The sequence below is a fragment of the Phytophthora infestans genome, genomic scaffold (assembly GCF_000142945.1).
Source record: "Phytophthora infestans T30-4 supercont1.95 genomic scaffold, whole genome shotgun sequence".
NCBI lineage: Eukaryota > Oomycota > Peronosporomycetes > Peronosporales > Peronosporaceae > Phytophthora > Phytophthora infestans.
In genome coordinates, this window is record NW_003303664.1 from 86,648 (window position 1) to 100,801 (window position 14,154).

Consider the following 14,154-nt stretch of genomic DNA (forward strand, 5'->3'; position numbering starts at 1 on the left):
ATTTGTAGGTAGCGCTCACGCTCAATTATACATGTTTGCTTCAAGATAGCCATCTGGCGGCCTTAAACAATTGTGTACTGATGGCGCTTTGTCTTTTTGCAATTCTTCCTAGTTGTTTTTAAGCGTTGTGTTGTCGAGGACACGTTACACAGGCTAATGTGTATGCAAAAGCTAATGGTATCGTGAGATATACAGGATATTTGGTAAGTCGCTCTCTAGGGGTTGGGCGAAGCTTCGAACACTACAGTTTTTGTTTTAATTTGAAAACTGGTTCCCGTATCAGTCGATCCCAATAACGTCTATTGGGTATAGCCAACACAGCAGGAGCTCATTGCATGAATAACTTACTAGAAATAACCACATATTTTAATTACTCTGACACACCCATCTGCAGCGAAATTTAGGCAGTATTTGTTCAAACGTACCACTTGTAACGTCACTATTGATAAGAGCAATCTGCCGAAATTATATCAGTCATTGTAGTGGGAAAGCTCCGGTATTGAGGCTCGTGGGTCACGACGATTCAGGCTTGTAAAACGATCCCAAAGTTTTGACAATATAAAAAAAGCAAAGCCACGTTTCACAGAGGAGCTCTGGAGCTTACTACGGGGTGTAGGGCGCGTATTTCACCATTGGTGTTACATGTACAGTGTCAGTAAGGAGCTTAACTACTGAAAGTGCCAGACAATGGTACTTTTCAATTTAATCTGTACAAACTTTGAAAAAATATTCTTTTCTTAGTGCCGCCCTTTACAGTATATCCAAGTGTATGTACTTGTCAATTTGTTTTACATAGCGCTTACAAGGATATTTGGCTTCCATACGCTTCAAATTGACGCATTACTGTATACTACTACTGCAGTCCAGCATACCGAGGTAAATTCGCGATAATACGAGAGTTATTGGCGGTGCGTGTATGGTACCTTACCACAGGGGTACGTAAAAACCAATGATATGGCCATAGGGTGGCCATAATTTATGGTCTTTATGTTTGGAATCGCGAAAAATGGGACGAAACCCATAGTAGTCAAATCAAAGCACAAGTGAAAGGTGCAAAGCTCTATCTCCAGTTGCGCTTAGTGTCTTCTATTCATTGGCAGCGTAATAGTGTCACATATGACCTACCGATAGCTGCATTGAAAATGTTTTCGATTGGTGATCGTCGATGATACCTCTCCACCACACGTTCTATTGTGAATATAGTGCAGATGGTGGTCCAGTTGACTAAAGAAAAGCAAAATGAATTATGTTGTATTAGCAGAGCTTCAACTGTGCTAGTTTGTCCTCGTGGCAGCTCGCCACGGATTCCTACAGCTTTTAGAACTTGTCTTGTAGAAGCTCAAGAATTCTTACCGCTTCTAAAGCCTGTCTTCTAGAAGCTTGTGCATCAGGTTGAGCTTTGCCTTCATCGATATGCATAGCGAAAGAGACGGAAAGGTAGCTACGGACAGTCCACACTGCCTCCCCAGGATATGTGGCGCTTTTACAGGCTTCGCCGTCTGCATTGGCTTTAGACGACGATAAGCGGCTCCCGTAGGCCATAGGATTGGTGCTGCTCAATATATTGATCGACCAGGACGGGTACAGCACGAGCCATGTTTGGAAATGGCTCCCAAGAGTCCTCAATCGCTTGCAGCACTCTCCAGGAAACCAGAAGCTCTCATTGTTTGGTTACAGTACTGTACCGATGCTCGCACATCTGCTCAACGCCCAGGACAATTGCTTGCTTGCCGACATGATCCAATATTTCCTCAGTAACGTCCATGGCGGCGTCATCGAAAAACGTGAGTCTTGAGCCATGTACTCAAACGTATCGCCGGTGATAAGATGCTCGATCATGAAAGAGTACTCGCGAGCCTCAATTAATCGATACGGTCCCACCCAGCGCACCATCAATTTGTTTCCACGTAAGCGTCCATCTACGCGAGACCATAAAACGTAGTCGCCGACATTAAAGCTCTCAAGGTTGCCCTGTTTCGCCATCCTCTGATAACGCCGCGTGCGCTCCTTGCGATCTATCACTTCTCCGTGCATTGAGTGAAGGCTCTCTCGCAGAGCTTCCTGCTCTTCTTTGAATGCATTAAGACTCTTGTGCAATAGCTTATCGTTGGTGTATGCACTGCGGGGTAGCAGCACCGTATCCAGCGGGGTTGGTACATGTAGGCCCGTAAACAGCTCCAGCGGTGCCTTGCCGCTTAGTGATTCCACAGGAATCTGGTTGAGGTTAGCCTGAACAAGCGGCGGCGTATGCTCCCAGCTCTGGTGGTACTCTAACAAGAGCACACTCATCACTTGTAGGATGTCGCGGTTCAATCGCTCGACCGTGCCATTCACACAAGGTATGTACACTGGCACGAATGTATGCAACGCTTTCATCCTGCTTCGAAGCTCATCCATCAGCATGTTCTTGAAATGTGCTGCGTTGTCTGACTCCAACATTGCTGGCATTCCGAACCGTTTGGCCCAATCCAATATGTCCGCCACAGTCACAGTGCTCGTAGGAGAATCACAAGGTACCAACTCGCAAAAGTGGGTTAATTCGTCTTTCAACACAAGTAAATAGCGTGTACTTCCGTACGAATAGCCAAGAAATCAAAATGCAACGCTTCGTTACGAGCTGCAGGATTTCGCGGTTCATTCTACGGTCGTTGAATCAGCTGACTTCCCTTGACATGCTTGCAGAGGAAGCACTTCGCGACATAATCTTTTAGGTGTTTTTCCATCGACTTCATGTAGTGTTTAGTATGTAGCTGGCGCAACATGACATCGGCACTTCGGTGTGCATTAAAACCACAGTGCGCGACAATGAGCACGCGAGTCGTAAGGGCTTGGCCTGTGTGGGGATCCACATCTTGCCCTCCGCAAAAATGAGCCCGGTGTCGTCGGTAGTTGCAGCCGCGAGAGCCGCTCGTTGGTAGTACTGTAGGGCTAATCCGACGTCGGCGACACTTGATCAAACAAAAACAGCGTCACCCCTGGGACCGAGTCGTGGCACGTTTGGTGAAGAACGAGTACGAACAGCCTTCGCGGCGGCAGGTTGGGTATCCCCTGAAGATAGCCATCGTGAAACTAAGTCCGCCCAAACATTATCAGAGCCCTTGACATGCTAAATCTCATAGCGACAGTCAGAAAGTATCAGCGACCAACGCTGCAACTTGCCACGGACGTGTTTAAGAATTTCCGTATGTGGGCAAAAAATCTGAATCAAATTGGCATGGTCGCAAAACAGTTTGAACCCAGTGGAGCGAAGTAAATAGGTACTCCAGGTCTTTCGCCGCCTTCGCAATAGGGGAAATCTTCCTTCTCAGCGATATACCAGTGCGGCTGGGCCCCTTTAAATATACCGCCTTTGCAAATAACCAGCTTATGAGCTTGATCCGTCAAACTCTTTGAATCATCCCACTCAGCGACTTGCAAAATCACTAGAGACCAGCCACGGTCGCTAGCGTCTGTGGTGACAAACTCAGTCGCCGTCTCCGAAGAAAATGCTAGCTTTGTCGATGTTGCCACACAATCCAAGAAATCACGATACTGTGGCTCCTCAGCAGGGGTCCACGCCAGCGCAAGGCCTTCTGCGAAGCGTTGCTTCCGGCTGCGACCATCGAACGCAGCATCCAACTTCGACTGCAGCGGAGCTGCATGCTTGGCATACTCAATGATAGACTCCCGTAACCAATAAGCTCCGCACAGCAACCTTTGCAAGGCTGCTGCGGTCGCAGGCAGGGGCAGAGCGCACAATGCAGCCACCCGCTCAGGGCATGACGAACGCCATCGCTATCAACGCGGCGGCCGCACCATGTGATTTCCTTGGCAAACAGACAGCTCTTTTTAACATTAAGCTTGAGACCATACTCCCGAAGACGCGAAAAGAGCTAACGTAGCACCGCATTGAATTCCTCCACTGTTTTCACGAATACGACAATATCATCGACTTAAATCCAAATATTCTCGTAGAGCATGTCATGGAAGACTGCCTGCATCTGATTCTGAAAATGAATTGGAGAATCGGTTGCGCCCTGAGGAACACGTGTTAAAGTATACACAATATCACTAGTGATAAAACTGAAGTACTTTCGACACTCTGGATGCAACAAGAGCTGCCAGAATCCCTTAAATAGATCGAACGTAGCAAAAACGCATGCGCCTTTGACCTTCGCAATCACCAAAAAAAGATTTGGCATAGCACCAGCTATCGGAATGGTGCGTCGGCTAGTAGGACGGTAGTCATTCGTACAGCGGTATTCTTCCTCGGGTCCCTTCTTGCGCACTGAGATTGCTGCGCGCGCCCATCGACTTTGGTCGTTGCGATAGACAAGCTTGAACTTCTCCCGTTGTTTGCCATACTCAGCAAGGACTTCGTTTTTACTGGAGGGTATCGCCGGGGTTTAGATCGGAAAGGCACTGCATCCTCGACTAGCACCACTTGCAATGGTTCAAGCTTAGCTGGTGGGTCTGCCCCTAACTTCGTTCTCCACTGAACTACCCAGCCATCACCACCTCATGCAACTTAGCCATCGCGTGCTGAGGAAATCCGGCAGCTTTCGCCGCTTCTAGGAGAGTGTCCAAACAGCCCGCTATCTCCTCGGAATTCGTCAGACCAACAATATCATCGTCAGGTAAGTCATCTCCGTCCGAATCAAGTCCGGATTTGCTTGCTAGTTGCTCCAGCAGCTGATCCACGTTAATTTCCCAGGGATTTAAGGGTAACATAGCCAATTAGCAGCTCGACCGTGTCACCATCAATAATCACGCAGGCTACGTGCCGTAGACGCACAGGACCAGCAGCCGTAAGCAGCGACACGTCCGCTTCACATTGCTCGTAGCATTGTACAAGTCTACCATCGGCCAACGCCACCTTGATAGGAGTAGTAAGTTTTACTATGCTTACACCAACGTCCAGCTTTTGAAGCTCATGAACAATCTGACGTGTGATCACATTTGCAATCAGCACCGGTATCCGCTCGGAATGGCACTTAACCCCTTGGTTCCCGGAATTTATGACAGCTAGCGTATAAGTCACGGTACTGTTATGTCGTAACTTACGACGTGCGTAGTTACTTTGGTTCTGTATGATGTGCATAGACGTCTGCGGGAAGCGATATTAAATCTGAACAGGTTTACTGAGGAATGTCGTAAGGTATACTCCTTTCTTGTGTTCATCACTAGCTCAATGTCGTAACTGACACCGATGGATGAAACAAAGGGCGCGAGAGCCGGCACCTAGAAGGAAAAAGACGCAGCAACCCGTGCATCAAATCTGCGAAAACTGCATTACAACTCAGAAGTTACCACAAATCAAATCTGACACCTGGCATTTCATCACTTCTCTTGTGCACAAACTGGTCTCACTGGTTTTTGTCATTATCATTTCCAGACCCCTCGTCGTCTGCTTCCCCGTTGTGAAGCTGTAATTCTCGGCGAGTCTTCTTCCGCAGTCCAGCTTTCTTCCCGGGACGCCTCAGCACACCTCTTTTCTTTAGGTGACAGGGATCGCCTGACCGCAGTCAAAATCGGCATGCCAGATTGCAAAGCAGGTCTTTGCTTCACCCCTGTAGGTATGCCGGATCTTGTTACAAAGCCAGCATTTGGCGTTGTCCAGCGAGCAGCGCTCACAGAAGAAAGTCGTAGCGTAAGACTTCTTTTTTTTGTCGGTCCTGAGTAATGCGCAGACTTTACAGGATCGCTGGCGTCGCTTTTGCACACCGCTGACAGTCACCCAATCTTCCGACTGTTCCACTTCATGGGTAAGCCGCACTGGAGCACGTTGGCGCTTTTGGCGTAGCGGTGGTGGAGTCGCCACGACACCATCAAAGTCTTCAGCCTTGAGCTGGAGAAGCTGATTCTGAAGGATGCAATACCAGTCTCCACGCCTCGTCGCCGCCGTTCCAGCAATTCGTGCGGTTTCCTTATGTGAAATGTATGCGTTCACTAACGCTAGGTCGACGAGCCCCAAGAACAAACTCATGTAGTATTTCTTGAACTTGGTCGACGTCTGTAACGAGAACTTCTGGAGGCGGAGTTGATCATGAATATCAACACCTCCCATCCAGCGCTGATAATCCGTCACAGCTGCAGGACATGGCACAGTAACTGGTCCCACGCGCTTCACATTCCTATTGATTGACGAAGCCGACATCACAGAGCCCGTGCACAAGTAATGCACGGGTTTGCTGTCCCACCATTGGTATGCCACCATACTTGGGACAGCAATAGAACGGGAGAATGTGAACGCCCCTCGAGGAATGCTTGCCGGTCGTGTCTTCCTAGTCGCTTTGACATTATTGTCAAAGCCAAGTCTGTCCGTCATTATAGTGCCCAACACGTAAACACTCATACCAAGGAGCTCGATCGCAAGAAGGACTGACGAGTAGAATCGATCAATCACGACTAAGTGCCACAGATGGCGACGATTTTCGTGAAGCACGCTCTTCAGGTTACGAGCAGCCGCCGCAGCACCTGTCATATGGTCGAATGAAGAGTCGCCAGTGTCTCCAGCATTTCGTTTTCCAGCGTACATTTCGAATCTAGTACGTTACAACATAGATGTTAGACAGAAACTCAAAAGGCGTAAGTTACGACATAAGTTAAAAATACATACCTGTGGCAGTATGCTGTTATTGCATCACACAACATAAATATTTTCGTGCCATACCGGTGAGGTTTGTCCGGCATAAACATCCGGGTTGAATTGCGCTTAGAAGTGGAAGGAAGAACGCCCTCATCGAATGAGAACACTGCCGGAAGAGACCATCCAGCCAGAAACCGGTCCTGGAGCTTGGTGACAACGGGCCGAAGTTTCCACAGCTTGTCACGTGCACGCTCACCCTCGTTGTCCACAAAGTGAAGGTCTCGTAAGATGTCTTGGAAGCGGTTGCGACCCATGAACCGGCCAAATGTTCCAGCCGGAACTGCCCCGTCCTCCGTCATCGACCAGTGTGCCGCAAGGCGGCGGTTCTGTGGGCATAACATCCGTGCAATGAGAAGTCCTAGGACCTGGAGGATTTCGTGCGTCTGGTACGCTGGTTTTGATTTTAAACGCCGGCGGATTTGTGTGAGGGTTTCTCGTTTAGGCTCCAGCTGCTTGACGTGTATTGCTTGTGCCCGCTTTTCGATCTGTTGCATACTGTACCGGTTTGTTTCAACGTTTATCATCACCCACAGTGATTTTGGCATATAGTAGAAGAGAGTCAGAAGCGGTGAATGACAGACGCTGCGTAGCTCCGGTACAGGCTTGCCCACTTCTGCGTTGAGTCCCGGGTACGCGGGCGACGCTTCCTCAAACTCCGACGATACGGGAGACCATTCCGTTGCTCGTAATGCGTTAGCTCTTGCCTCCGCGGCTTTTTTGTTGACACCATCTTGCCCTATAAGAAGTGATTCGACGAATGCCTCGTCCATGTGTGGAGCGTCAGCGTCCGATACGACATCATCATCGCTTGGAGTATCCACTAAGGGGGAATCTTCGTCGCCGTCGTCCACGCCGTCGCTGTCGCTCTGGCCAGAGCTGAGACTTTCATAGGCGCTCATATTTTCATCCTCTGGGACAAAGTTAACATCCGGCTTGACGTTGGAGAGTGAACGAAGCCTCGAGCCTGAGGGTGCAGCGCCAAAGTTAACATCCGGCTTGACGTTGGAGAGTGAACGAAGCCTCGAGCCTGAGGGTGCAGCGCCAAAGTCATCTCTTTCAGCCTCACTATCAATGCCAGAAGCTTCCGACATTAAGTGAAGGCTTGTTGCTGCATTTAGATGTGATTCAGCAGCTTCGAGCTCTCCCGATGATAGTCCAAACGCTCGTGGCACTGCGGCCTGCGAAAGTTCGACGTCTGAGTCACTCGAGGAGCCAAAGCGATCATCAAGTGTGTGTTGTGACAGCTGTGCTCCTGTGTCGATCTGCGATACTCGAATATCACTTTCCTCAACGTTTTTGCCATTGGGGCTGGCGTTGTCTTCGGTCTTCTCTTCTTCATCCTCGCTATTCGCCAGCAAACCGGACTCTATCGCATGCATCACGACCGCATCTTCTCCAACAAATACCTCGACACCATTCGGAGTCACGTACCTCCACTCCGTCTCGATGCCGCTTGGTCTCTTCGATGACCATCCAACTGCTCGCAGCTGTCTCCACAAGTGCTTGAAGTCGATGTCCCTGGCAGCAGCAGCAACAGCATCTGTCTTGCCACGCGTACTGGACCGGATGCGCACCATTGCGCAAATTCTGGAATGGCACGGAAACAGCTTCCTATCCTATCCTTATCCACGTGTCTCTTTCCCGTTCCCTCCGTCTCCCTTCCCGCCTGGCCTGTTTCTGATGCGATTTTGATTTACCTCTCCCATCTTATTTTCCTGAATTAACTTGAATAAAGTATGGTTTGAGCCATTTTCTGTTGTTGCTTTCTCTATGTCGTAAGTTACGACATACTAAATTTGCTATGGCGTAAGTTACGACGTTGGGAACCAGGGGGTTAAAGAACGTCGTTTATAATGGCGGCGCGTTCCCCTGGCGAGCCCATGGAACGAACAGCCTTTGCTCGCAACCGTTGGTTTTTCATATCATTCATGCCCTGCAATGCAGCTTCCTTGTCGGACTCGCTAGCTACCGGGCATTCCTTGACCCAATGAGCTCCACTGCACACCAAACAGCCATCACGTGGCGGTATACGGGGCTTCTCCAACTCTTTTCGTGCTGGTTTAGTTGGGAACCGGGTTGCCGACGGCTCTTGCTGCTGAATGGCCCGTGATTTTGAGTTCGAGAGCGTCTTCTTACCGCTTGTATTCACTCGTGGCTTGTCAGTCATCATCAGCTCCTGTGAGAGCCGATGGTAGCGCTGCTGCTCACGCGCGCGCTCGACCAAAGCTTCATACAATGCAAAGTCATCTCTCTTGAGAACCGGCTTAGCAATAGCCAGGCGCTCCATCTCTAGCTTTAGCATGTCCGGTACCACGTACTTCAGCAACGTCTTGCACCGTAGCTTCATCCGCTCTCCGTACGTGGGTTCATTTTCACTCCCACTGCCCAAAATCCCACTTAATCCATGGTCCTCGACAATCTTGTCAAACAGCACAAATTAGGCCACGATACGCGCCTCGGTATCTTCAATTCTCAAGTCCATCTTGAGGCGGTCGCCAAAAAGCTGATCAATATAAGTAACATGTCTGTTTTGTAGCGATGAGCAACGTTGTGTAATCGCCAGTCCAAGATCTTCATTGGTAGCTGAGTCCTGTTTCTTTTTCAACACGAAACGCGCTAGGTGCTCTAGAACTCGCGGCTCGATAGAATTGCGTATTGAGGTGACTACATGGTCACATCACTCGCCCGCAATGGCACATCGATTACGAACCTTAGCTTCATACTGTCGTCGCTGCCGCACCCACGCAACTAATGACGTCTGGTCCCAGGCCATGAGACTTAGCGGTTTAATTACTTCGAAAACGGGCTGGGGCACTGTCATTTCAACATCGTGATCTGCATCTGTTGTCATTTTCATAAAGCTACGCTTCACGCCGTGCAGGTCGACGCGTTTTTGCAGCAGTCCCCCTGCCTCCCCTTGTTGCCGCGGCTTCTGGTGCGTCCAGAAAGTATTCCTTGTGGTCCAGTTGACTAAAGAAAAGCAAAATGAATTGTGTTGTCTTAGCAGAGCTTCAACTGGGTTAGTTGGTCCCGCGTGGCAGCTCGCCACGAATTCTTACAGCTTCTTGAACTTGTCTTTTGGAAGCTCACGAATTCCTACAGCTTCTAGAGCCTGTCTTCTAGAAGCTTGTGCACCAGGTTGTGCTTTGCCTTCATCGATATGCAAAGCGACAGAGACGGGAAGGTAGCTATGGACAGTCCACACAGATCAAAGAATATGAGGTATTTCCATTATGGACTATGTGCCCATAATAGACGGAGCTGGGATTTTGCCCTCCCCATCAATAGTCCATAGCCATTTTGCGGACCCCTGTCTTACCATTGGTATATCGAACGCATCTGCTGCATGCTCCGCTGCCGCGTGAAATCTAAATATGTTCGACCAACATTCACGCGGATTAAACTGCTTCGGTTAGTCGTAATTTACAGTGATGTTACCCTTGGCCGACACAAGCAACATTCACCTGGGTGACATCACTGGTACAGAGGATGCTCAGGTATACATTGCCATTCTTCTTGGTTAAATGTTTCTAATACAAACTGAAATGACAGGTTTTGCATGTTTAGAGAAGGAAACCCACTAAATTGGGTACGACAAAGCAATGTAGATCTTATTTAACAGGCGTATCGAGTGCTGAAGTAGATTTATGTAGGCTCTGTTTTGAAAAGGTTATTTTGAGATCTGAGTAATAAGAAGTTAGAGTAGTTTTGGGTCAGAATGACCCGCAGACTAAAACTCTGGATATAAAATTCAGAGAACAACGGATAAATAAAGTGGAAGCCACCATCATCATCATTAAGTTTTAAATGTTGATGATGAAAGAATCTTTCTTATCTTCATAATCAATGAGACCACGTAAACAACATTTGTAAAAAAAAGGTGTCTCGAGATAAAAAGGATTTCGTCATCATCATCATTCAAGTTTACGGGGAATATGAAAGACAACAAAAAAGGACACTGTCAGCAACAGCACAAACTTTAGCGACAACTTTTTTCACTTTACTGAAGCTATTTTCACGGTATTTTTTGGTATATAGAGATGTGAAGAGATAAAAAAAATGTAACATTTTCAAAATGTTGGGGTATCTGCAATATCAAGCTCTACATTATCATTCTCTATTTCTAATCTGCAGTACAGTACTCCACCTCGTCTTCGCGCGTTTAAGCCTTTATTTTTATCCCAAATGAGCTACGATTTGTTTGCATAAAAGCTGATCTATTCGCTAATCCTATGCTGTCCACCCCGCGAATTTCGCTTATAAGGCTCTAATAATACTGAAACTATGTTTGCGGAAGGCCGACGTAAACCAAAGACAAGCTGTCCGTCCACGTAGATACCGGCCATTACGGAATTTACCCCCTTTCAACGCAATGGCTGCAAAAAGTCTAAACAAGCATTTCAGCTACTTCATACTGCTATGGCTCTTGTTCTTCTGGGATGCGTCAGCATTCGTTCAGTGTCGACCACGGTGCCCAACAGCAACGCGGTACCAAACAAGGGTTTAGTCGGCGGCGTGGGCCCTAAATCCGATCGGCGCTTGAGAATGCAGACATGGTCAGCAAAGGATGGAGGTTACAGCAGCTCGGAAGAGAGAGTGTCTAGTGTCGAGAAGTTTTGCGATTTCATTAAGTCTAGGGCTACAACGCTGAAAAACTTCGCAAAAAATCTAAACCGCCAGAAAGCCACAGAAGACAGCGTGACAGAACTTGGGGGCAAAGCAGTGGAGTCGAAGCGTATTGATGCTGCATTGACCCAATCTGTGACTAACACCAGACCTGAGCTAAGCGAAGAGGCGTTTCTTTCAACACTGACCGCTCAGTATGGTGATGAAGCTTTAACCAAGCTGCTGGAACAAGCACAACGCCCGGGTTCCTCGCGGCTTGCAACGATGGTAAAAGACGTCCAGCTCGATCACTGGGTTAGTCAAGAGAAAACGGCGGATGATATCTACAATCGCCTGAAGCTGAACGTTGAGGATGCAGATTTTTTGGAAAAACCTTTGTTGGGCACGTGGATTGCGTTCGTGGAAGACAAACTCAAAGAGGATCCGTACGATTTCTTGCTGCTCAAACTGGCTAAACACTACGAAGGAGATACACTAGCAAAAATGCTGCATGCAGCTAGCACCAGCGACCGAACGAGCGCCGTTGCTAAAAATTTGGAGAAGGCGCAGCTATAATAAGGTCTACACGAAACACTGAGGATGATGTCCTGAAGCTTCTACATCTTAACGTTGACGAAGGGCTCGAGTTCTTGAAGCAGCCAGATCTGAGGACTTTTATCTCAATTGTGACTTCATACCATAAGACGGATCCGTACGAGTTTCTAGCTCTCAAGCTGACACAGATCCATGGCGAGCCATTCTCGCTAACATGCTAGTTAAAGCAAAGTCTGACCCGAGATTGAGAATCTACGCCGAGAAGATCGAAGCTGCTCAGATAAAGGGCTGGCTGGCCACAGGAAAGACGGAAGACGACGTTTTGAAGATTCTACATCTTAACCCCGACGAAGGACTCGAATTTGTGAAGCAACCAGCTCTGGACGCATTTTTTCCTACGCAACTACGCACCGTACGACGGATCCGTTCGACTTTCTTGCACTCAAGCTGACGAAGAGCCATGGCGAAGCCAAACTCGCTAACATGCTAGCTAAAGCAAAGTCTGACCCGATATTGAGAACCTATGCCGAGAAGATCGAAGCTGCTCAGATAAAGAACTGGCTGGCCACAGGAAAGACGGAAGACGACGTTTTGAAGATTTTACATCTTAACCCCGACGAAGGACTCGAATTCTTGAAGCAACCAGCTCTGCAGACATTTATATCCTACGCGACTAAGCACGATACGGTGGATCCGTCTGAGTATTTGGTACTTAAGTTAGCGAAGAGCCATGGCGAAGAAGAAGTTCCTAAAATGCTGGTTAAAGTGAGGTCCGACCCTGATTTGAAAACCGCGTCCGCGATGATGGAAACTGCGCAGTTTAAAATCTGGAAGGACAAAGGTAAAACGGAAGATGACGTTTTCAAAAAGCTACGTCTGGACACTGGCGAGTGTAACGACATATTGACGAATCCAGGCCTAGCGTCGTGGTTCTCGTACGTGAGAGTGAGTGGCCGAAAGCCTATCGAAGTGCTGTACAGCAAGCTGACAACCCGTTTCAGCGATGAAGTGATATTAAAGACATATTCCACCTTGAGGAATGACAGGAGACGGGCGGTTTCTTTGACTGGATTGACCGAAGCGATTGAAAACGATTGGTTGGGCCAAATAAAAACTGCAGAAAATATTTTCCACCCGTCTCTCCCTACACAAAGACGACACGTCAATCTTTCAAAACCCATTGCTGTCGACTTGGTCGTCCTATACGAAAAAAAAGTACGGTGAGACAGCAGACAGTGAGATGTTGTCGGTGATGACGAAATACTACGGTGCCGAAACACTGAAGAAAACGATTGATCAAGCATCACGCAGCCTGGCTCGAAAAAACAAAGGCATCGCACTACGCTTGGAGGCAGAATTGCGATTGCGCGAAGGAAAAACAGCTGACGAGGCCATTAAGCTTCACATGGAAGGGGATGATCTTTTTTTTGACCCCGCTTTTCCTAGGTGGGTCTCCTACTTCTACAAAATGAAAGATGAGGAGAAAAACCCGGACAAGTTCGCTATTATATCGGACCTAGCGAAACGCTTTGATGATGATCTGGACCTCGCACGAGCACTTAATGCAGCTAAGATCAAGTTTGATCTAAGTGGGAATACGGATGAAACGATCGTCAATTTACAAAAGCTTCAGTTCGAGCAATGGATTTGGAAAAAACACTGGAACCCGAAAGAACTCAGTTACGCACTAGCCTTCCACATGAGCGACCCGAAGTACTTGGGTGTCTATCTCAATTTCGACACGTTCTTCAAAGCTTCACGCGCATCCTAATGACAACAGGACGGTTCTCGGTTTCTACTAAAGCTAGATGCGGAAATAAAAGGAGGGTCAAAACGAGTTTGAGAGTAAGCAGGCAGCCGCTAATCTAACGGCAAACGATTTGGTTCGTTATTAACCCTTTCGTCACCCCCATTCATTTCTATATTAAGCCTTACCTACTTTAATCAAGTTAAACTTTCAAAACCGTACATCATGTAGGGTTTTAGTATATCAATTGCGAAGGGGTTTGCGAGCTTATTAATCGCATTTGAGAGGGTTTAATCAAAACAGTACATAATGTATGGTTCAGATTGCTGCAATATGATTTGCTGAAAATAATTGACGGCACTGATGATTCGTCGAAAACACACGAAAATCTTCCTTCTATCCCAACATTGGCACAAGGTGCAGTACCGTGAATGACAGCCTTGCCACAGTGGAAGAAGGTGGCGATGCTCCATGGAGGCAGAGTGGATCTCGGAGGTCCAATTTGGACCTCACTTCTGAAAAGCTGCGAGCGAGAGGAGTTAGGAACTGAGCGCAGAGATGGCTGAGCGGGCTTCAAAGCGTCAGCGCAGGTCTCAAGCCAGCAACACACCACAGCTTT

The 14,154-nt window shown here is 47.9% G+C and overlaps 2 protein-coding genes across 2 annotated transcripts; one reads left to right on the plus strand and one right to left on the minus strand.

The window, feature by feature from the left end:
- Positions 1–3,334: 3,334 nt before the first annotated feature.
- On the minus strand, positions 3,335–3,835 carry PITG_19522 (uncharacterized protein; the record flags this gene model as incomplete). Its single annotated transcript, XM_002996944.1, has 4 exons — positions 3,335–3,363; positions 3,412–3,422; positions 3,464–3,750; positions 3,821–3,835. The coding sequence occupies 4 exons, from the start codon at positions 3,833–3,835 to the stop codon at positions 3,335–3,337; spliced, it is 342 nt and encodes a 113-aa protein (XP_002996990.1).
- A 7,212-nt stretch (positions 3,836–11,047) lies between these two features.
- On the plus strand, positions 11,048–11,809 carry PITG_19523 (secreted RxLR effector peptide protein, putative; the record flags this gene model as incomplete). The annotated part of the gene is made up of 1 exon (XM_002996945.2): positions 11,048–11,809. One exon carries the CDS (start codon positions 11,048–11,050, stop codon positions 11,807–11,809), a length of 762 nt encoding a protein of 253 aa, XP_002996991.1.
- Positions 11,810–14,154: the final 2,345 nt, after the last annotated feature.